The sequence below is a fragment of the Labrus bergylta genome, chromosome 1, assembly GCF_963930695.1.
Source record: "Labrus bergylta chromosome 1, fLabBer1.1, whole genome shotgun sequence".
NCBI lineage: Eukaryota > Metazoa > Chordata > Actinopteri > Labriformes > Labridae > Labrus > Labrus bergylta.
The window spans coordinates 32,259,782-32,284,037 of NC_089195.1; the positions used below are offsets into that span (position 1 = coordinate 32,259,782).

The 24,256-nt window shown below is 39.2% G+C and overlaps 1 protein-coding gene across 3 annotated transcripts in view; it reads right to left on the reverse strand.

Moving 5' to 3' along the window:
* LOC136180338 (titin-like) overlaps window positions 1–24,149 on the reverse strand; it is a 47,099-nt gene extending 22,950 nt beyond the window's left edge. The window contains exons 1-4 of one of the 3 annotated variants that reach the window (XR_010667010.1): window positions 23,450–24,149; window positions 20,612–20,737; window positions 18,094–18,122; window positions 16,306–17,379 (exon numbers count right to left, since the gene is read on the reverse strand). Coding sequence is in view for 1 of the 3 variants with exons in the window: in XM_065959342.1 (XP_065815414.1) it covers window positions 18,100–18,122; window positions 20,612–20,737; window positions 23,450–24,134 (834 nt within the window). In the remaining 2 variants the exon portion in view is untranslated. Of the gene's footprint in view, window positions 1–16,156; window positions 17,380–18,093; window positions 18,123–20,611; window positions 20,738–22,348; window positions 22,943–23,449 lie in introns of those variants that run through there. The other 2 variants (XR_010667011.1, XM_065959342.1) reach the window with 2 other exon arrangements.
* Between the last annotated feature and the right edge of the window lie 107 nt (window positions 24,150–24,256).

The following is a 24,256-nucleotide window of genomic DNA, read 5'->3' on the forward strand; positions in this document are numbered from 1 at the left end:
TGTGTTGTCTTTGGTTGTGGTGTCTTGATTTGGTTGTGTTGTCTTTGGTTGTGTTGTCTTTGGTTGTGGTGTCTTGATTTGGTTGTGTTGTCTTTGGTTGTGTTGTCTTGATTTAGTTATGATGTCTTGATTTGGTTGTGGTGTCTTGATTTAGTTATAATGTCTTGATTTGGTTACGTTGTCCTGATTTGGTTGTGTTGTCTTGATTTGGTTGTGGTGTCTTGATTTAGTTGTGTTGTCTTTGGTTGTGTTGTCTTGATTTGGTTGTGTTATCTTTGGTTGTGTTGTCTTGATTTGGTTGTGGTGTCTTGATTTAGTTATGATGTCTTGATTTGGTTGTGTTGTCTTGATTTGGTTGTGGTGTCTTGATTTGGTTGTGTTGTCTTGATTTGGTTATGTTGTCCTGATTTGGTTGTGTTGCCTTGATGTGGTTGTGTTGTCTTTGGTTGTGTTGTCTTGATTTGGTTGTGTTGTCTTTGGTTGTGTTGTCTTTGGTTGTGTTGTCTTTGGTTGTGGTGTCTTGATTTGGTTATGTTGTCTTGATTTGGTTGTGTTGTCTTTGGTTGTGTTGTCTTTGGTTGTGTTGTCTTGATTTGGTTATGTTGTCTTGATTTGGTTGTGTTGTCTTTGGTTGTGTTGTCTTTGGTTGTGTTATCTTTGGTTGTGGTGTCTTGATTTGGTTGTGTTGTCTTTGGTTGTGTTGTCTTTGGTTGTGATGTCTTGATTTGGTTGTGTTGTCTTGATTTGGTTATGTTGTCCTGATTTGGTTGTGTTGTCTTGATTTGGTTGTGTTGTCTTTCGTTGTGGTGTCTTGATTTGTTTGTGTTGTCTTTGGTTGTGGTGTCTTGATTTGGTTGTGGTGTCTTGATTTGGTTGTGGTGTCTTGATTTGGTTGTGGTGTCTTGATTTGGTTGTGTTGTCTTGATTTGGTTGTGGTGTCTTGATTTGGTTGTGTTGTCTTGATTTGGTTGTGGTGTCTTGATTTGGTTGTGTTGTCTTGATTTGGTTGTGGTGCCTTGATTTGGTTGTGGTGTCTTGATTTGGTTGTGTTATCTTTGGTTGTGTTGTCTTTGGTTGTGTTGTCTTTGGTTGTGGTGTCTTTATTTGTTTGTGTTGTCTTTGGTTGTGTTGTCTTTGGTTGTGGTGTCTTGATTTGGTTGTGTTGTCTTTGGTTGTCTTGTGGTGTCTTGATTTGGTTGTGTTGTCTTTGGTTGTGTTGTCTTTGGTTGTGGTGTCTTGATTTGGTTGTGTTGTCTTTGGTTGTGTTGTCTTTGGTTGTGGTGTCTTGATTTGGTTGTGTTGGCTTTGGTTGTGTTGTGTTGTCTTGATTTGGTTGTGTTGTCTTTGGTTGTGTTGTCTTGATTTAGTTATGATGTCTTGATTTGGTTGTGGTGTCTTGATTTAGTTATACTGTCTTGATTTGGTTACGTTGTCCTGATTTGGTTGTGTTGTCTTGATTTGGTTGTGGTGTCTTGATTTAGTTGTGTTGTCTTTGGTTGTGTTGTCTTGATTTGGTTGTGTTATCTTTGGTTGTGTTGTCTTGATTTGGTTGTGGTGTCTTGATTTGGTTGTGGTGTCTTGATTTGGTTGTGGTGTCTTGATTTGGTTGTGTTGTCTTGATTTGGTTATGTTGTCCTGATTTGGTTGTGTTGTCTTGATTTGGTTGTGTTGTCTTTGGTTGTGTTGTCTTTGGTTGTGTTGTCTTTGGTTGTGTTGTCTTTGGTTGTGGTGTCTTGATTTGGTTATGTTGTCTTGATTTGGTTGTGTTGTCTTTGGTTGTGTTGTCTTTGGTTGTGTTGTCTTGATTTGGTTATGTTGTCTTGATTTGGTTGTGTTGTCTTTGGTTGTGTTGTCTTTGGTTGTGTTGTCTTGATTTGGTTGTGTTGTCTTGATTTGGTTGTGTTGTCTTTGGTTGTGTTGTCTTTGGTTGTGTTGTCTTTGGTTGTGGTGTCTTGATTTGGTTATGTTGTCTTGATTTGGTTGTGTTGTCTTTGGTTGTGTTGTCTTTGGTTGTGTTGTCTTGATTTGGTTATGTTGTCTTGATTTGGTTGTGTTGTCTTTGGTTGTGTTGTCTTTGGTTGTGTTGTCTTTGGTTGTGGTGTCTTGATTTGGTTGTGTTGTCTTTGGTTGTGTTGTCTTTGGTTGTGTTGTCTTTGGTTGTGGTGTCTTGATTTGGTTGTGTTGTCTTTGGTTGTGTTGTCTTGATTTGGTTGTGTTGTCTTGATTTGGTTGTGGTGTATTGATTTGGTTGTGTTATCTTTGGTTGTGTTGTCTTTGGTTGTGGTGTCTTGATTTGGTTGTGTTGTCTTTGGTTGTGTTGTCTTTGGTTGTGGTGTCTTGATTTGGTTGTGTTGTCTTTGGTTGTGTTGTGTTGTCTTGATTTGGTTGTGTTGTCTTTGGTTGTGTTGTCTTTGGTTGTGGTGTCTTGATTTGGTTGTGTTGTCTTTGGTTGTGTTGTGTTGTCTTGATTTGGTTGTGTTGTCTTTGGTTGTGTTGTCTTGATTTAGTTATGATGTCTTGATTTGGTTGTGGTGTCTTGATTTAGTTATGATGTCTTGATTTGGTTACGTTGTCCTGATTTGGTTGTGTTGTCTTGATTTGGTTGGGGTGTCTTGATTTGGTTGTGTTGTCTTTGGTTGTGTTGTCTTGATTTGGTTGTGTTGTCTTTGGTTGTGTTGTCTTGATTTGGTTGTGGTGTCTTGATTTAGTTATGATGTCTTGATTTGGTTGTGTTGTCTTGATTTGGTTGTGGTGTCTTGATTTGGTTGTGGTGTCTTGATTTGGTTATGGTGTCTTGATTTAGTTATGATGTCTTGATTTGGTTGTGTTGTCTTGATTTGGTTGTGGTGTCTTGATTTGGTTGTGGTGTCTTGATTTGGTTATGGTGTCTTGATTTGGTTGTGTTGTCTTGATTTGGTTGTGGTGTCTTGATTTGGTTGTGTTGTCTTTGGTTGTGTTGTCTTGATTTGGTTATGTTATCCTGATTTGGTTGTGTTGTCTTGATTTGGTTGTGTTGTCTATCGTTGTGGTGTCTTGATTTGTTTGTGTTGTCTTTGGTTGTGGTGTCTTGATTTGGTTGTGGTGTCTTGATTTGGTTGTGGTGTCTTGATTTGGTTGTGTTGTCTTGATTTGGTTGTGGTGCCTTGATTTGGTTGTGGTGTCTTGATTTGGTTGTGTTATCTTTGGTTGTGTTGTCTTTGGTTGTGTTGTCTTTGGTTGTGTTGTCTTTGGTTGTGGTGTCTTGATTTGGTTGTGTTGTCTTTGGTTGTGTTGTCTTTGGTTGTGGTGTCTTGATTTGGTTGTGTTGTCTTTGGTTGTCTTGTGTTGTCTTGATTTGGTTGTGTTGTCTTTGGTTGTGTTGTCTTTGGTTGTGGTGTCTTGATTTGGTTGTGTTGTCTTTGGTTGTGTTGTGTTGTCTTGATTTGGTTGTGTTGTCTTTGGTTGTGTTGTCTTGATTTAGTTATGATGTCTTGATTTGGTTGTGGTGTCTTGATTTAGTTATGATGTCTTGATTTGGTTACGTTGTCCTGATTTGGTTGTGTTGTCTTGATTTGGTTGTGGTGTCTTGATTTGGTTGTGTTGTCTTTGGTTGTGTTGTCTTGATTTGGTTGTGTTATCTTTTGTTGTGTTGTCTTGATTTGGTTGTGGTGTCTTGATTTAGTTATGATGTCTTGATTTGGTTGTGGTGTCTTGATTTAGTTATGATGTCTTGATTTGGTTACGTTGTCCTTATTTGGTTGTGTTGTCTTGATTTGGTTGTGGTGTCTTGATTTGGTTGTGTTGTCTTTGGTTGTGTTGTCTTGATTTGGTTGTGTTGTCTTTGGTTGTGTTGTCTTTGTTTGTGTTGTCTTTGGTTGTGGTGTCTTGATTTGGTTATGTTGTCTTGATTTGGTTGTGTTGTCTTTGGTTGTGTTGTCTTTGGTTGTGTTGTCTTGATTTGGTTATGTTGTCTTGATTTGGTTGTTTTGTCTTTGGTTGTGTTGTCTTTGGTTGTGGTGTCTTGATTTGGTTGTGTTGTCTTTGGTTGTGTTGTCTTTGGTTGTGTTGTCTTTGGTTGTGGTGTCTTGATTTGGTTGTGTTGTCTTTGGTTGTGTTGTCTTGATTTGGTTGTGTTGTCTTGATTTGGTTGTGGTGTCTTGATTTGGTTGTGTTATCTTTGGTTGTGTTGTCTTTGGTTGTGTTGTCTTTGGTTGTGGTGTCTTGATTTGGTTGTGTTGTCTTTGGTTGTGTTGTCTTTGGTTGTGGTGTCTTGATTTGGTTGTGTTGTCTTTGGTTGTGGTGTCTTGATTTGGTTGTGTTGTCTTTGGTTGTGTTGTGTTGTCTTGATTTGGTTGTGTTGTCTTTGGTTGTGTTGTCTTGATTTAGTTATGATGTCTTGATTTGGTTGTGGTGTCTTGATTTAGTTATGATGTCTTGATTTGGTTGTGTTGTCTTTGGTTGTGTTGTCTTTGGTTGTGGTGTCTTGATTTGGTTGTGTTGTCTTTGGTTGTGTTGTGTTGTCTTGATTTGGTTGTGTTGTCTTTGGTTGTGTTGTCTTGATTTAGTTATGATGTCTTGATTTGGTTGTGTTGTCTTTGGTTGTGTTGTCTTTGGTTGTGTTGTCTTGATTTGGTTATGTTGTCTTGATTTGGTTGTGTTGTCTTTGGTTGTGTTGTCTTTGGTTGTGTTATCTTTGGTTGTGGTGTCTTGATTTGGTTGTGTTGTCTTTGGTTGTGTTGTCTTTGGTTGTGTTGTCTTTGGTTGTGATGTCTTGATTTGGTTGTGTTGTCTTGATTTGGTTATGTTGTCCTGATTTGGTTGTGTTGTCTTGATTTGGTTTTGTTGTCTTTGGTTGTGTTGTCTTGATTTGGTTATGTTGTCCTGATTTGGTTGTGTTGTCTTGATTTGGTTGTGTTGTCTTTCGTTGTGGTGTCTTGATTTGTTTGTGTTGTCTTTGGTTGTGGTGTCTTGATTTGGTTGTGGTGTCTTGATTTGGTTGTGGTGTCTTGATTTGGTTGTGGTGTCTTGATTTGGTTGTGTTGTCTTGATTTGGTTGTGGTGTCTTGATTTGGTTGTGTTGTCTTGATTTGGTTGTGGTGTCTTGATTTGGTTGTGTTGTCTTGATTTGGTTGTGGTGCCTTGATTTGGTTGTGGTGTCTTGATTTGGTTGTGTTATCTTTGGTTGTGTTGTCTTTGGTTGTGTTGTCTTTGGTTGTGGTGTCTTTATTTGTTTGTGTTGTCTTTGGTTGTGTTGTCTTTGGTTGTGGTGTCTTGATTTGGTTGTGTTGTCTTTGGTTGTCTTGTGGTGTCTTGATTTGGTTGTGTTGTCTTTGGTTGTGTTGTCTTTGGTTGTGGTGTCTTGATTTGGTTGTGTTGTCTTTGGTTGTGTTGTCTTTGGTTGTGGTGTCTTGATTTGGTTGTGTTGTCTTTGGTTGTGTTGTGTTGTCTTGATTTGGTTGTGTTGTCTTTGGTTGTGTTGTCTTGATTTAGTTATGATGTCTTGATTTGGTTGTGGTGTCTTGATTTAGTTATACTGTCTTGATTTGGTTACGTTGTCCTGATTTGGTTGTGTTGTCTTGATTTGGTTGTGGTGTCTTGATTTAGTTGTGTTGTCTTTGGTTGTGTTGTCTTGATTTGGTTGTGTTATCTTTGGTTGTGTTGTCTTGATTTGGTTGTGGTGTCTTGATTTGGTTGTGATGTCTTGATTTGGTTGTGGTGTCTTGATTTAGTTATGATGTCTTGATTTGGTTGTGTTGTCTTTGGTTGTGTTGTCTTTGGTTGTGGTGTCTTGATTTGGTTGTGTTGTCTTTGGTTGTGTTGTGTTGTCTTGATTTGGTTGTGTTGTCTTTGGTTGTGTTGTCTTGATTTGGTTGTGTTGTCTTGATTTGGTTGTGTTGTCTTGATTTGGTTATGGTGTCTTGATTTGGTTGTGGTGTCTTGATTTGGTTATGGTGTCTTGATTTGGTTGTGTTGTCTTTGGTTGTGTTGTCTTTGGTTGTGTTGTCTTTGGTTGTGGTGTCTTGATTTGGTTGTGTTGTCTTTGGTTGTGTTGTCTTTGGTTGTGTTGTCTTTGGTTGTGGTGTCTTGATTTGGTTGTGTTGTCTTTGGTTGTGTTGTCTTTGGTTGTGGTGTCTTGATTTGGTTGTGTTGTCTTTGGTTGTCTTGTGTTGTCTTGATTTGGTTGTGTTGTCTTTGGTTGTGTTGTCTTTGGTTGTGGTGTCTTGATTTGGTTGTGTTGTCTTTGGTTGTGTTGTGTTGTCTTGATTTGGTTGTGTTGTCTTTGGTTGTGTTGTCTTGATTTAGTTATGATGTCTTGATTTGGTTGTGGTGTCTTGATTTAGTTATGATGTCTTGATTTGGTTACGTTGTCCTGATTTGGTTGTGTTGTCTTGATTTGGTTGTGGTGTCTTGATTTGGTTGTGTTGTCTTTGGTTGTGTTGTCTTGATTTGGTTGTGTTATCTTTTGTTGTGTTGTCTTGATTTGGTTGTGGTGTCTTGATTTAGTTATGATGTCTTGATTTGGTTGTGGTGTCTTGATTTAGTTATGATGTCTTGATTTGGTTTCGTTGTCCTTATTTGGTTGTGTTGTCTTGATTTGGTTGTGGTGTCTTGATTTGGTTGTGTTGTCTTTGGTTGTGTTGTCTTGATTTGGTTGTGTTGTCTTTGGTTGTGTTGTCTTTGTTTGTGTTGTCTTTGGTTGTGGTGTCTTGATTTGGTTATGTTGTCTTGATTTGGTTGTGTTGTCTTTGGTTGTGTTGTCTTTGGTTGTGTTGTCTTGATTTGGTTATGTTGTCTTGATTTGGTTGTTTTGTCTTTGGTTGTGTTGTCTTTGGTTGTGGTGTCTTGATTTGGTTGTGTTGTCTTTGGTTGTGTTGTCTTTGGTTGTGTTGTCTTTGGTTGTGGTGTCTTGATTTGGTTGTGTTGTCTTTGGTTGTGTTGTCTTGATTTGGTTGTGTTGTCTTGATTTGGTTGTGGTGTCTTGATTTGGTTGTGTTATCTTTGGTTGTGTTGTCTTTGGTTGTGTTGTCTTTGGTTGTGGTGTCTTGATTTGGTTGTGTTGTCTTTGGTTGTGTTGTCTTTGGTTGTGGTGTCTTGATTTGGTTGTGTTGTCTTTGGTTGTGGTGTCTTGATTTGGTTGTGTTGTCTTTGGTTGTGTTGTGTTGTCTTGATTTGGTTGTGTTGTCTTTGGTTGTGTTGTCTTGATTTAGTTATGATGTCTTGATTTGGTTGTGGTGTCTTGATTTAGTTATGATGTCTTGATTTGGTTGTGTTGTCTTTGGTTGTGTTGTCTTTGGTTGTGGTGTCTTGATTTGGTTGTGTTGTCTTTGGTTGTGTTGTGTTGTCTTGATTTGGTTGTGTTGTCTTTGGTTGTGTTGTCTTGATTTAGTTATGATGTCTTGATTTGGTTGTGTTGTCTTGATTTGGTTGTGGTGTCTTGATTTGGTTGTGTTGTCTTTGGTTGTGTTGTCTTGATTTGGTTGTGTTGTCTTGATTTGGTTGTGTTGTCTTGATTTGGTTGTGGTGTCTTGATTTGGTTGTGGTGTCTTGATTTGGTTATGGTGTCTTGATTTGGTTGTGTTGTCTTTGGTTGTGTTGTCTTTGGTTGTGTTGTCTTTGGTTGTGGTGTCTTGATTTGGTTGTGTTGTCTTTGGTTGTGTTGTCTTTGGTTGTGTTGTCTTTGGTTGTGGTGTCTTGATTTGGTTGTGTTGTCTTTGGTTGTGTTGTCTTGATTTGGTTGTGTAGTCTTGATTTGGTTGTGGTGTCTTGATTTGGTTGTGTTATCTTTGGTTGTGTTGTCTTTGGTTGTGTTGTCTTTGGTTGTGGTGTCTTGATTTGGTTGTGTTGTCTTTGGTTGTGTTGTCTTTGGTTGTGGTGTCTTGATTTGGTTGTGTTGTCTTTGGTTGTGTTGTCTTTGGTTGTGGTGTCTTGATTTGGTTGTGTTGTCTTTGGTTGTGTTGTGTTGTCTTGATTTGGTTGTGTTGTCTTTGGTTGTGTTGTCTTGATTTAGTTATGATGTCTTGATTTGGTTGTGGTGTCTTGATTTAGTTATGATGTCTTGATTTGGTTGTGTTGTCTTTGGTTGTGTTGTCTTTGGTTGTGGTGTCTTGATTTGGTTGTGTTGTCTTTGGTTGTGTTGTGTTGTCTTGATTTGGTTGTGTTGTCTTTGGTTGTGTTGTCTTGATTTAGTTATGATGTCTTGATTTGGTTGTGTTGTCTTGATTTGGTTGTGGTGTCTTGATTTGGTTGTGTTGTCTTTGGTTTTGTTGTCTTGATTTGGTTGTGTTGTCTTGATTTGGTTGTGTTGTCTTGATTTGGTTGTGTTGTCTTTGGTTGTGTTGTCTTGATTTGGTTATGTTGTCCTGATTTGGTTTTGTTGTCTTGATTTGGTTGTGTTGTCTTTCGTTGTGGTGTCTTGATTTGGTTGTGTTGTCTTTGGTTGTGGTGTCTTGATTTGGTTGTGGTGTCTTGATTTGGTTGTGGTGTCTTGATTTGGTTGTGGTGCCTTGATTTGGTTGTGTTGTCTTTGGTTGTGTTGTCTTGATTTGGTTGTGTTGTCTTGATTTAGTTATGATGTCTTGATTTGGTTGTGTTGTCTTGATTTTGTTGTGTTGTCTTGATTTGGTTGTGTTGTCTTGATTTAGTTATGATGTCTTGATTTGGTTGTGGTGTCTTGATTTGGTTGTGTTGTCTTGATTTGGTTATTATGTCTTGATTTGGTTGTGTTGTCTTGATTTGGTTGTGTTGTCTTGATTTGGTTATTATGTCTTGATTTGGTTGTGGTGTCTTGATTTGGTTATGATGTCTTGATTTGGTTATGTTATCTTTGTTTGGTTGGTTGACTTTGTTGATGGTTATTTTCTGCAGCAGCTGTTTTTTTTTTAAAGCTCCTGGGAGGATTGTTTTTGTTGGTTATGGAGCTCACTTAAACTTATACTGATATCGTGAAATGGTTTACAAAAACAAACAAGACCTTAAGATAGAATATATTTTCTTCTGTGAAGTTATTCTTATTCGTTACTGCTTTCAGCGGGTTGCTGTCATTTTCTACAGCCAAGATTCAGAGTTAGGGATATATTTGACGGTTCAAACTTGGCAGAAGGAGATTTTTCATCAGTAAACACAACTTACACAAGCACAGGACAAGATCAGCGAAGAGATAAGAGGTCAAACTTTGTCTCCAGGGGATGTTTAGTGTGACACAAAGGTTTTTAGTTGTACGGTGTTAAGCTCTCAGGTTCACAGCCATATTGTCTGAAGTGGAAATCATCCTTTGTAATTAGCATTTAAAACTCAAATGTCATTATATATAATGAGGTAAAATAAGTGTATAAAGACGTTTTTTATAAACATGTCTGCATGATTGTTATCCTAATTTACCTTACACACATTTACGCCATCATAAGAATTGTTTTGTATCCCAGCTCCATTGGTTGCCTGATAAATCATTCAACAAAAATAGCTATTGTAGCTTTTTTTTTTTAACACTTTATCATACTTAGGGTATTATAAAAACAATCCCTTCATCCAGTGTATCCTCTGGAGTAACTAGGGTTCTTCTTAAAAAGCAGGAGATATGGTGACTACACACCATCTTTATATGACTGAAATACATTAAAAAAAACTACAACAGGCTGTATGGCCGATATACAAATAGACTATATGAAGTATGTTTAATTTCTAAGAACTCAGGGTTATATATATCAATACTGTTTTTTAGATCATTAATATTTCACAACTGATGTCAAGACAATGCTTTAATTTTTTAGAATGAAATAGAAACAATGTCATAGGTGATAATATTGTTGAAAGCAGCGGGTTGAGTGTCATCATATAAATCATCAAGATAGAAAATATGAGACAAAATGTATTAGAAATAACTATAAAATGTTTAATTATATATATATCTTACAGAATACAATTATATTGTGTCTTGTTGTTGAGTCTTAATCTATTGTTTGTGGCCACCTCCTCCCACATACACATTCATAGGGCCCCATTGTACCAGGTCGCCCTGAAATCCTGGCTGCACTAGATTCCTGTTTGGGGCTGGTGACAGCATAGGGTCAAGTGAGAAGTCACATAACTTGCTTTTATGTTGAGATAACAGTCTAAAGAAGATAAAAATGACATATTTTAATGTTTGGTGTCCTTACTTAAAAAATGACAGACTTTGATATACATACCTTTTGAATTTTTGTTTCAATTTTCAATTTCCGCCTAAACTACATGTGTGTTTAAGTGTGAAAAATTCAAAAAATGAAAATAGTATTGATAAAAACTTTGCATAATTGTAACTAATAACTATCTGTGAACATCCTGTCCATATTTGGTGAAATTCTGATTCTGATTCCCAGAGATACATGTGATAAGGCTAGAGCTGTCCCTTTTGGAGAAGCCCTAATTTGACCTGTTTTCGTTTTTTGGTAAGATGCATAAAACATCCAAAAAAAGTTATTTTGCAGTAAAATATTTTTATACAACAATCCGTTTCATAAACTATACATGTTCAAGTTATGAAAAAATATGGTCGTGCTTTGTTCTACCTCGGGTAGGGGTATCTCGAAAACTAAAGCCTTTTTGGGGGGTTTGTTCCTCTACTATTAGAGTTTAACAAGTGGCAAAATGAATGCTGAATGATGAAGGAAAGCACATTTGGCAGAATTAAAAACAATCCACTAGTGGTGGAACATGCCAGCAGCCTACCATTTAGTCCATAAATGTATTGGCACCACTAGGGTTGCAGGACAAAATTGACCACATTGGTGTTTTGTGTACTTGCATAAGAAGGCAGTAATTAGATCGTTCTCTAAAAACTGCCAAATGCTTTATTGACTGCGGTCAAGCCATCCGCTCCTCGAGTTTACATGGTGAAGTGAGTAAAGATCAGAATACGTGGGCACTTCAAATTTAGGGGCGGCTCACTTCACCATGTAAACTCGAGGAGCGGCTGGTTTGACTGCAGTCAATAAAGCATTTGGCAGTTTTTTCGAGCTCTGCGGGAGAAAGTCCACTTCTAGAGGAGCAGGGAGAAAAGGCGACAGCAGCTTAGTGTAATCTGAAAAGGAGAAGATGTGCTGTTTCATCATATAGGGTGAAGTCAGGTAAAATTGGCCAGATAAGGTTGGAGCATCATAGACCTTCGACAATGTACAACCAATCACAATAAATGATCTTGCACTCATGCTACTTGTTGGAGCCAAATTAGGTGTTTGTTTTGTGTGATGCTATTTTCCTTGTGCTTGTGTGTGTTGGCCCTCTACTGGGCACTATGTGTAGCCTGGGCGGATGCTGTGGTTAAGGCAAGGCTCCAGGTGAGGTGGGACAGGTGATTGAATGGAGGCAAACAGTTTTTTTTTACCGTGTCAGCCTGTCGGAGTTAAACGCATCCAACGCGGATTTGTTTGTTTTATTTATAGACAGTGGTTCGTCTTATTTTCCTTTATTTGATAAGAAGTGTTTAAAAAGAAATGGATTGAAATATCCAAATCAAATCATCAATGGACTGTGTTCATTTCTTCGAGCTAAGCACGCGTCAGAAAGCTTCCACATTCATCCCTCAAGTGACTTTTCTAAACCATATTGGGTTTGTTAAAATTGGTCACTGCACTACATTATTTTTTTACATTATTGTATTTTTTTTACATTATTGTATTTTTTTATTTAAATGATGTAAATATGTTTGATCTGTTTTTAACTTCTATTTTTATTTTTTATAAGTATATTCCCGTCCCTTGTTTTCTGGAGCTGCTGTAATGCACAAATTTCCCCCACGGGGATCAATAAAGTTTATCTTTATCTTTATCTTCCAAGAATAAGGTAAATACACAATAACTAATTACAGGGAAAGACTATTGTCTTCTCATTATTTAAAAAAAAAATAGTAAGGCTTTGTAGATCACAATCAAAAGGCTAGCAAAAGAAACCCTTTATTAAAAGGGAATCAAATACTTAGATTTCTTCATTCTACTTTATTTTTAAGTTGTTTTCTCAGAATCAAGCCTGTCAACAAATAATGTGGTTCATTTTTTTGTAAATTCTGTATTAAGCTCAGGTTATTAAATGGTGAAACAACAGTCCGCTTGTTTGCAAAAATTGTGCCTAGGTTTATTTTCATAGTTGACAAAAAATGTGGAAAATAGTAAAAGCAGTCGAAAAAAAAAGAAAAAACATACATTGTACAGAACATTTTCTATTTTAGCATGAAAAAAAAAAAAATATATGACAATCTGAATGAGGCCTTGGGCCAAAATCTGTTCTGATTCTTTTCTAAGTGTTAAAACTAATAACTAATGTATAAGAGAAATACTTAAGAGGGACACCTGTAGTAAACCTGCATCTATGTTTGGAATAATCTGTACACTGGCATTGACTGGAAAAACACTTTGTTATTACCAAGGAAATATTTTGTGTCAATTAAGGGTCCAGAAGTGTCTTTGAAGATTCTGCACAAGTGCTATCCATCCATCTGCACTTCCTGCAAGAGAGTGTATGCTGTCCTCCAATGCTGCCCTCTTCTGGTAATCGTCTGAACTGAAGCTCTGAGGCTTCCATTGTAAAGGAGGAAAATAAAGGATATAGAATTACAGCGTTGCTGTGATTTTAAGCATATTCTTCAGAGCTCCAAGCACCTTTCTGAAAACAGACTGCTCCCTTCTCCTAGGGCCCTAATTAATCTCCTCCTCCTCCCCATAACCTGCCATGCCCAAGCTGTCCACCAGGTGTCCTCAAATACTTTCAACAGACTCTAGCCCTCACCTGCTCTCACTCCTCTCCTGTTGATTCCAGCTATGTGCCTCATGAGGACACATAAATATCATCTATGTATTTTATAAATATTTGTATTAGTGTGAATGCTCGTGCATTGCACACTTCATGTTTTACAGAAAAGCACTTCATGAAAACATGCACATGCTTTACAGGTTTTCTTTGAAACAATTATGACAACATATCAAGCAGTAACCTAACAAGCTAACAGTGAAGCTAACAGGAAGTGCAAAACAACTGCACTTCTTCAAGTGGCCACATGGGGCACAAAACAGCAACAAAACAAAAGAAGAGCTTTGGTCTTCAAAGCTTTCTTTATTCATGACAAGAAGGATGCATTGTGGTTAAACTCAAAATCAAAGCTATCAAAGATTGACAGAAGGAGGCTGCTGGCTGTCTGCTGTGTCAACTAAGACCTAAGGGGCCAACAACAACAACCTACAAATGGACCCAATAAAGCACATAAAACACCTTAAAGTCAAAGTGATGGGATTTTTATGAGTCACAAAAATTAATTTAAAAAAGTCAAAAAATTACTGAGGGAGGCTCCCGCAGCAGCCGCCACTCCAAAACTCTTTGGGGCGGCAGTAGCTCAGTCTGTGGAGACTTGGTTTGGGAACCTGAAGGGTTGCTGGTTCAAGTCCTGGTGAAGACCAAAATATGGAAGCTGGAGAGGTGCCAGGTCACTACCCGAGTACTGCCCTTGAGCAAGGCTTCAACAGCTCCAGCGTGCATCCTGCAAAGCAACGTGTAGGAGCGCTAAGCAACATTTAGCAAATTTATAGTGGCAAGAAAACAGACAGAAACCTCGAAAAGGACCAGACTCATGTTGAACTCGTACACTGTAAATATGAATATACGAAGCCTGAGTGATTTCACCCATCTGTTCCTGCAGGGGGCGCTGGAGTAACACTGATGGCGGTCTCCATGCTGGAAATCACGTCTCAGCCTAACTTTCATTCAACCTAACGAGCTGAGGCGGATTTTAAGCCTCCTGACAAACTGTTACACCGTGTCCGCTTGTCATTTAGGTCAGCTACGCTCCTTATTTTGAATAACGCTCATCCTTCATAAAATCAAAACAGCTGAGTTGTTAAAAAAAAATCACCCCTCTTACAGTGTGTGCCGATCGAGACATGAGCTAACCAGACCTATTTAGTTATTTAAACCAGGTTGAAAACGTGTTTATTTATACTGTAGCGTTTTTAAAATGGGTGTGTGTGTGTGACTTCTGGTGCTTCTGCAGCCAGCCTCTAGTGGACACTTTTTTTTCCCACATTTTTCGACACCAGAGGTTTCTGCTTGGTTGAGGGGCCATCTGTCACAATGGTGTTGGGCTTGTAAAGTGAGATAGACAGACAGATGGAAAGAAAAAGACAGACAGAGACAAACAGAGCAGTAATACTTTGAAAACTTGTGTTGTCTGCACGGCAGTACTCTTTGTCAGAAAGTGGACTTTATTTCAACAGAGCTGATCTGGATCTGTTCTATTTATGGAAGCATTCTTCTTTCTCTGTTCACCACAAAACAGGAGCTTATCTCACTTGTTCTGCAGGCTGGATTTAGATGCAGGCAGAACCAACAAACCAAACTGAAACAGTAACTGCAGGAGATATCTAGAGCAGATTTTAAACTTGGTATTCTGTTGACCATTGTGGGAATGATTTAAGTCAACAGCAAAGTGATTTATTTGGATTATGGCAAACTGGAAAAGGAACCTTATTGTTTACATGCTCATATTGTCCTTGAAACGTGGAAACTACAGCTCAGGTTTCCATTGAAATGATTTTTGTCTGTTTAAAACAAATAGTAAATAAAAAAATGCTCTACTAAAAAACAGCATCATATAGTGAGCTCTGTTATGATCATCAACCTGTTGTGTTGCTGTTTGTCCAGTTGATGGCAGCATTCCAGTCTATAATGATTTACTGGAATTGAATCTTGACTTATTGAAGTTTGATCTGGAGGAAAGTGATACTGATATGATATGATGAGGAAGGTATTTAATGCTGATATGAAAAACAAACAAATTCAGCCATATCATGATTTTTTGGAATTTTTAGTTAAAAAGATCCCAGCTCATCTTAGCTCACATTTATTCATATTACCCGGCCAGTGACAACCAAGGATCCATGTGCACATCATGAAGCTGCTTTATTCGTGGCAGTGTGTTCTTGTCTACTCGTTTATTGATACTTTGAATACGTCCAATTAACCACAGCATTAATATAAAGGCAGAATCTGTCATTATATGCCGTGGTTCCCAACCTTTAATGGATTGTGAGCTCAGTTTGACTTCACAAAGCTCTGGGGACCACAGACATCCAAAACACATAGAGCTTTTTGCTTGAGACCGGGGCAGACAGGCCGGGGTGAGATTGGTGCACAAAGGGGGATTTTATGTTTCTCAGTGTCTGATGTGTACAGCCAGGTGAGCTTGTATTTTACAATGCTGGATCGTTTTTAGCATGTGCTACAAGGAACTGGATACCGTCTTGTAGCTTAATTAAGGCATATTATTTATATATTTTATTTTGGTCAATAATTTGAAATTTCAGGGGACCCCATTTGGACTCCATGTGGTACCCCAAGATTGGGAAATCCTGCATTATCGAGTCGGACTCACTGAAAATGCAACTCAGATGGATTTCAGTTGGCAGGCTGTCCTGTGTGAAAACAGCTTAAGAGACATCCATAACCAGAGAGATCAAATAGTGCTGCAATCACATGAACATTTGGTGCTTTAGTGCGCTTATGAGTCGGTTTTAAAGAAAGTGAAGAGAACGAGGAAGTGTGATGAATGCTTTGACAGGTCATGAATAAATCAGATCTTGTGTGGCGATAAGTTGCTCTGTCATCAGATGAACATATAAGGGAAGAAGATGAAAATGGAAACGGGCCAAAACAAGACAACATGCCACCAACCGAGAGAGGAGCGGTGCGAAGTAGAATATCAGAGAGTGTGCAGATGTTTTCACACGGGGCTCCCTGACGAACATCAGGGAGTAAGAACAAGACAAGTGAGGATCTAGAGGGGACGAAACGACGTCAGTAAGTGCAAACAAACAGCTTTAAGCACCCACCTGGGGGAGGGGTTACTGCCCTTTGTGATGTCATGAAGGGAAAATCTCCAAAATGGCCTGTTTGAGCACACATTTTCATGCACATATTTTCTGAAAAGTGGAGCAGGCAAAAGACTTAGAGGATGGACTTTTCTCATAACTGGGGGGTGGTTTGTAGACGGCCTAGAGACACATTAGTGTTTAATTGTATTTTGGATAATGTGTGACCTTTAATACATCGTCATCAACAACTACATCGACAGCTGCACCACTTTTGCCTGAATGTATTTTTTATTTTCATTAAACAAGAGCTATCCTTCATGACACACAACATGAAACTTTATCACAGGGCTGTTTTATGTTTTTTTTATTTAGACTTTGTTTTATTACCATACAATCACAATTCACAGTTTGTACAAGGTGCTAGTGCTAAAAAACACGATAAAAAAATAATTAAGAGTATACAGTTCATTTTACAAACACATACATGTATATAAACCTAATTTTCACGACACACAGAATCTGAATGACTGACAGTAGTGTAAGGACGTTTGTCGTTGATTTCATAAACTCATAAACTTCATAAACTGCTTTTTCTCCAACCAGGTCAATGATTAACTGTGTGTTACAGAACAGTTAATCATTCACATTTATGATTGATTAGGAGTTTTGTTTTCCACTTTTGGCTTGTCTTCAGTACAGTAGAGAATATTTGGTCTGACAGGCTCGAGCTTGACACGCAGGCTTGATCAGAATTCAAGATTTTAAAGGCATGTGAGGCGGTTTCTCTGAGAACTCGGTTGTGAAAAAAGTTAAATAAACCAAACCTCAAAAAAAGGGCCTATCACAGCCTGCTCTGTTGCCTCCGACCAGTTTGATGGATGTCTGGCATTCCTGAAATGTTTGTCTTATGACTACATACTCTCACACAGTGAATGAAATTCCCAAACTTTTTTGTTCTCCTGATTGCGCCCGCGCAGACTGGCAGAGAGTGTCTGAAAGCACCATGGCAACAGCAAGCACGCCTGTTTTTATGCCTCTAACCCCTCCTAGCACAACATATATGAATAAAAGAAACGTTGGCAGGAAATAGTTGCATTTCCTTAAAATACACACACACACACACACACACACACACACACACACACACACACACACGAATTAAAAGTATTTCATGATTCTAACCCTTCACTAAAGACATGGAATGTGAAGAGGGAGTAAGAAGGAGGCTGATAAGCTGCCAAAAGCTACAGTTATTGCGTGGGCTAAATCATCACATTATACACTTTTGTCCTCCATAAATCAACATCAGAGACTCCGTGGTGTCGGAACGGTTCCCAATGTGGTTACTTTAAGACAACAGAGCCTGACCTGGACCCCTTTTACTCCTAGAGATTAAGTAGACAGGTAGATTAAGGGTGAACAAAGCGCTTACAGTTTCTGTTAAATCACAGCTTTACCTGGTTATGTACATGGATGTTTGCATTAGGAAAAGTTAAAATGCTGATGCAGGTTCAAGCAAACAAGAAGTGTTGATTTCAGTGGTCGTCAGTAAGAGTGGTCTTGGCTTCTCCTGCACAGAGAGATGAAGAGAAAAAGAAAGGAAAAGGGAGGGTTAGTAACAAACTTATTACCATGTTTGGTTGTCTGAATTTGCAACAGTTTTTGATGCCACTTGTTTTAAAATAAGACAATCTGAGAATCCTTAATGATGCATTGTATCAAAAAGTATTGAAGCTTTAATAAAAACTAAAGACCTTCAGTCACAAGCTGTTTTCACATCTGCCTGAAAATCTATATGCACGGTGCAGCAGTCACAGTATATAAACGTCACTCCCCCCCTCCTATTGGCTTGAGCTGAATTCTCCTGATTATATCCTGCTGCGTTTTCACATCAGCTCACTCGGATGTGGAGAAAAATGGGCTCTGGCAGGTGGCAAGTGTTGAAGCCCTAATATTTTGAACACAAAGCTGCAATGGCTCATTCAAATTCACACTCGTGTGTCTTGAAGATGTGATGATTTTTTATGTCTAACAAACAGACAGCAGAAGTGGTGACTGTCTAAATTGCACAAACACATTGCTGCCAATGTATTATGTGCAATTTCAGACAATGTGCAGGAGTTTGCTTGTACATTTTTGGCAATAAAAAATGGAAATTCAACCAAAATTGTGCACTTGGGACTAGGTATCGAAACTTTTTTTTTTAATGTCGTCTAATTCTTACTAGAATTATATTGACGTTTAAAAAGTGACAATCCAACTCAAATGTTTGAATTATATTTACCTGTAGTCAGACTTTCTTGAACATCCATCCTGAAAAACAGATGAAATGTTAGAGTGTGAATGAAGATTAAATCGTGACTTTAAACACAAAGACGTTCTCGAGACTCATCTTCCTCCATGTGTATCATGACTTGATGGTCACCTGGAAAAAACCCAATATATAATTATGGTGGAGGACAATGGGCTGTAAAAACAACACCATGTAAATTTATTGACATCACCCTACACAGCCAACTCATAAATCAGACACTAAAGGGAGCCCATCAAACACCTGGAGCCCAGTTAGAACACCGATGGTTGTACATGTAAGTTGTTATGTGACAGAAGTTATCAACAGTTGAAAACAAGGCAGGAGGACATGCATGGACAGGCCTCGGAATGACATGTGAAACCTATTTGTGGTGAGTTATTTGGTTACATGATGTTTCAGAAGATATAGCCCAGGAGGCCCCACATCGCCTCGTTGAATTAAAAAAAAAAAAAAACCCTCAAGCTATTAAAGACACAGTCTGATTTAAGAGGTTTAAAATGTCTACCTGCGTAATGATTTCTCTTGTGTTCAGCCAAGTCCACAACGTGCAGTTTCTCTACAGCTTTCTGTTTTTGCTTTGTGTGGGTTTACACTCCTACTAGCTACCCTAAGGTAGACTACGGTGAAAGTTGTGATGTTCTTGTTCTAAGTCCACTCTGATCAATCTGAGAGCTGGAGCTGAGGCGGGTTTTAAAGGTGACATATTGTCCTCCTCTTCAACCAGTTTAAGTCTCAGAGCTCCTCAAAACATGTGTGAAGTTTCATGTTCTAAATCCACTCTGATCCTGTATTTGATCATGTCTATAAACCCCTCTATTTCAGCCCTGCTCAGAACAGGCTGTTTCTGTGTCTGTACCTTTAAATATGTAAATGAGCTGTGTCTGACCACGCCCCCTCTCTGGAAGGGCTTGGGTGGCTCGGGCTTTCTCGCTCCATGTCCTATTGTTTACGGTGAGAAGGCAGACTCAGAGGGCAGAACAAACACCTAGCTGTGGGAGTGTCACCCACCTGGGGGAGGGGCTACTGCCCTTTGTGATGTCATGACGGGAAAATCTACAAACGGCCTGTTTGAGCACACACTTTCTGAAAAGTGGATTGACTTTTCTCTTAATTGGGGGGTTTGTAGACAAACTCGGGACAAAAATTAGTGTCTGACACCTTCAAAAGTTCTCGTGTTATCCATTGTCAGGAGTATTTATTTCCTTTTGGCTCTGACAGGAAACAAAGGGCACACTCACACTAGGCAAGCACGTTTGACCACAAAGGCCAGTTCGCTTTGACTAGAAGTGTGAGTGATCCATTTTGTGCATCAAGAAATGGAACATAGAAGGAAAAATAAAAGTGAACGCTCCCTCACTGCAAACATCTACTTCAGTTGACCGCCGTTTTTTTAAAAACAAAGCTCATGTCCTCACTCTACTGTTAAAAACAAACGTCACATTTATAGTAAATACACTAATGAACCCAACCCGACAACAAAGGAGAGCGTACTTTCCCAGCGTGCATAACGTGGCTGCATGCCAAGTGCTGATCAGGTTTGTCCACCTTTAAAAGTCCCCGTGTTATCCATTGTCAGGAGTATTTATTTCCTTTTGGCTCTGACAGGAAACAAAGGGCACACTCACACTAGGCAAGCACGTTTGACCACAAAGGCCAGTTCGCTTTGACTAGTAGTGTGAGTGATCCGTTTCGTGCTTGATAATGGTACTTTAAAGAGGACATATTAGCCCCCCCCCCCCCACGCCCCCCCCCCATCCACCTTTTCAAACAGTCCCCTGTGGTCTAAATGAAACATCTGTGCTGTGCTTTGGTCAAAATATAACATGAATCAAGCACCAGAGGAGGTTTGTGACCCTGTATAAAACAGCTCTCTCAGAACGCTCCGTTTTGGTGTGTGTGTCTCTTTAAATGTAATAAGCCCCCGCTGAGTTTTCCCCGTAGACATCACTCCTCTGTAGAGAGAATAAAAATGGCCGACCTGCGCTAAAGTTTTGTTTTAGTCTGGGGGTGGAGTCCATGTGTGGAGATATTAGGGGAGGGTTTTATTTATATTTTACCAGAATCCCACTGTGACATCGCAAGGAGAGCACATTTGAAACAGAGCATTTTTCTCTGTGTTATAAGACTTATGCAGACCACAAACAAAGGACTGGATGGGTTTATTTCACATTTTGTGGGTCAGTAGAAACTCAGGTTACCCAAATATATGTTCAAAAACACTGTACAAGTGGACTTTTCATAACACAATATGTCCCCTTTAAGGTGTTACAACAATGCATTTGCAAAGTCCAGGATGCAGGACAGCATCCAACATCCTCCTCTGGTGCAAAATGACATAGGTTTCAATATATTAATACAATTTTGAATTTCAAGAGATTTAAAGTTAAGATGGCTAAATGTTAAATAAACAAGAATGCATTTTCAATGGTCAGTTTTTGGATTCAAGCTGCCATGTAAAATATACAGATATATATTTAATGGTACTCACGCCAAGATCGTCTTTTGTAAAGTAGCAACACTAGAGACCCCACGATCAGAGACCCGACGACCAACACAGAAGCCACTATCACGGTGGCCAAAATCATGTTTGAGTCTTTGGTGTCTTGTCCCAGCCCTGAAAAAATCAAATAGAAGAAAATAAAAAGTTACAGATGTAATACTTCACATGGATACAAAGATAGAACATAGAAGAAGATATTTGGAACCAGGTTGGCGTGTCATGCAGTGGTGGGAAATTCCCCCTGTGATACTTTTAGCTGCAAACATTCACTTTCTCTTTCTCTCTAGAGGGGGAGGGGGGGGGTCTGAGTTAGTGATCTGCCCTCCCAGACAAAGTAGAAAGTAAAGACAACGCCTGGAGGGGATTTTGGTGTTGAAAACGCGCGACTGTCGACTGCAAAACAGATATTAATCAGCTGATGATAAGTGACCGTTTACTGCATTCAGCAGATGTGGGGACTTGTAACAGCTCGGCTAAGGTCACTGCACAGATATCAACGAACCAGTTCATGAGTTTTCCCATCAAAGAGTATGAACAATGGATCAAAACTTTCATGAAATCAAGAAGCTTGACCCCCCCATGGTTTAGAGAAAGTACTGGGTCACACTTGGAGACTTATTGATGTCTTACAAGATGGAAGGAAACAAAACTGAAGCAACGTGGGAGGGAAAGTTGCTCCGACTTGTTTTTTTAAGGAAGCTTCAGCCTTGTTGTGGTTTAATGTTCACAAGTTCAGTCTGAGCTGCCAAGATTTTCTTTTCCCTGCATGAACACTCCTGGGGATATTTTGCTCTTTGGACTCAGCTCTCATGGTTAAAATAACAGTTAGTGTTCAAATCAAGGGTGCTGCCAAATAAGCCCTAAGGTTCACCCAGGTTCTTCATATTCTAGAAACAAACAAACACCTGCAAATCCGATTTGATAACGCTGAATATTCACCCTTCTTTAACATCTTGATTTATAGAAATATGTCGTATTTCAGGAACGTCTTTATTGAGCTTCTGGCAGCCTGATTCTGTGTTTTGAGTTTGTGTCAGACTCACACAGTTTCCATCTTCGACATTTATAGTCGCCTACAAACAGGGGCGTGTCTAAAAAGGGTTGGCGTGGGCCCCCCCTTGAAATCTGATTGGCCACCCCTGGTGCCAATCCCAAAATAACCTAAATATTATTGGCTAATTGATTTGCCAAGGGCGTACTATTTGAACTGATTTGCATCAGGCTGCTAGTAACATTCTTTGCGGGCCGATTTGTCTCGTTTCCTCTTGTTAGTTCTTCAAACCGCAACTTTAGACTTAATTCTCTTTTTTTGAAGAAATTTGAATGTTTCCTCTCTGTTTCCTCCCAGATTTGTAAAGCAGAACTTTCTTAACACGGGAGCACGTTGGTAACGTTTGAGCATTTGAAGAAAAGGCCATGATGAATGGCTCATCTTTGACCTTCACCTTAACCGTCCATGCTTTGACTTTTCTTTCATTTCCATTTCTAATCCCTCGCCTTAAAACCTCTTCATCATCTTCTCTCCTTCGCTTTTGTTTCTTCCTCTGCCTCGGCCACTAAACAACGGAGCAGACTCTTTACTATACAAAAACATATTACTATAGTAACCACGCTACACACTGTCTATTCACTATGTTCCTTTAAAGCCAACCCCCCAAAAAATATGGCTTGAATTCAGATTTTTGATGTCACATTTTGAGTTTTATCATATATTTATCATATTACCTGTGACGTTCAGTCTGGTGTGGTTCTTGTTAAAACCACTGTCTGTGGACACATAACATGTATAAACTCCCTCGTCCTTAACAGCATTTTTGTGAATGAGCAGGGATATGTTCACGTTCTTGTTGTTCCAGGATCGCTCAGCAGCAAATGAATAGCCAGGCAATGGTGTAAGTTCTCCATGGTCTCTAATTGTACGATGGGAGGTAGAGCCTTCGACTATCAGGCCTGCTCGTGGTACCTGCAGTTTCTAAATGTACAACGGTAAGTGCTCATGATGGATTAAGCGGGGTCTATGTAATATAGCCAAGAAGAATCAAATATTTCATGAAATTCCTGCACTGATGAAAGAATTCCTCGCCTCTTCGTCTACTCTGGCGTTGAACACTTTGCAGGTGTACTTGGACAAGGCGGATCCTCGCTGTATATTCAGCGTGCTTAAGAGGGTAAACAGACCATTTTGATCTAACAAAGCATTATTGTCTTTGTCAAACCAGCTGAGTCGGCCTTTTGGGTAGCCGGTGGACTTGCATGTCAGGGAACCGTTCGTGATGAGATCAATGTTCTGAGATTGCGACTGAAAAGTAAGCTCTCCGTATTTGGCTTGAAGGAGAAGATGGAGATGAAACATGATTATTAATCTGAACTTCAACCCTCGACATCAATCATCACACTATTATTTTACCACTGATATTTGATGTGTGATAAGCAAATGTACTTTATGACAGCAGACATCTTATATGTCATAAAGAAACAGAAAGTAGCAAAGACACCGAGCAAACATTGAACAGTCTCTGTTGAAGGTAAATACCAGCCTGATGGGGAAGGAAAGTCTCCCGTTCTCCATACAATCTACATTCCATCTAGCTCACTATTACATCTTTCCTGCAGTCCATCTTCTGTCTTTAAGTAGATCTTATAAATGTTTACACAGACGCACACAACTCATGACTTAAAAAATGAGCTCTCAGGGGCTGCTTCGGAGATTAATCATTTCCTCAAAATGATCCATATGTGTGTGTGTGTGTGTGTGTGTGTGTGTGTGTGTGTGTGTGTGTGTGTGTGTGCCAAAAAGCTGAGACAAAGCTTTATCTTAGAGCTCACCTGTGACGTTCAGTCTGGTGTGGTTGGTGTTAAAACCACTGTTTGTGAACACATGACATGTATAATCTCCCTCGTCCTTAACAGCAGTTTTGTGAATGAGCAGGGATACGTTCACGTTCTTGTTGTTCCAGGACGGTTCAGCAAATGAATATCCAGGCAATGATGTAAGTTTTCCATTTTCGTATTTAAGTATGGGTTCTTCAACCCCCTCTCTACTCCAAGTTACCACCACGATTTCAGGATCTTCTAGGTCTTCAGCATGGTGGATTACACAGTCAAGTCGTGACTGCTGGTCATACTGTCCAACATTTTGAGTCTTGCAGTGAATTTCCACAGAGGACTGAGCATGACTCTGTGAACTTCCTCCACTGATGAAAGATTCCTCCGCCTCTTCGTCTCCTCTGGCGTTGAACACTTTGCAGGTGTACTTGGAGAAGGCAGATCCTCGCTGTATTTTCAGCGTACTTGAGAGGGTAAACAGACCATTCTCTGTCTTCAGCACCTTCACCTCGGGTTGCTCTAACCAAGGCTTGTTGTCTTTATCAAACCAGCTGAGTCGGCCTTTTGGGTAGCCGGTGGACTTGCATGTCAGGGAACCGTTGGTGTCGAGATCAATGTCCTGAGGTTGAGGCTGAATAGTTGGCACTCCGTATTTGGCTTGAAGGAGAAGATGGAGATGAAACATGATTATTAATCTGAACTTCAACCCTCGACATCAATCATCACACTATTATTTTACCACTGATATTTGATGTGTGATAAGCAAATGTACTTTATGACAGCAGACATCTTATATGTCATAAAGAA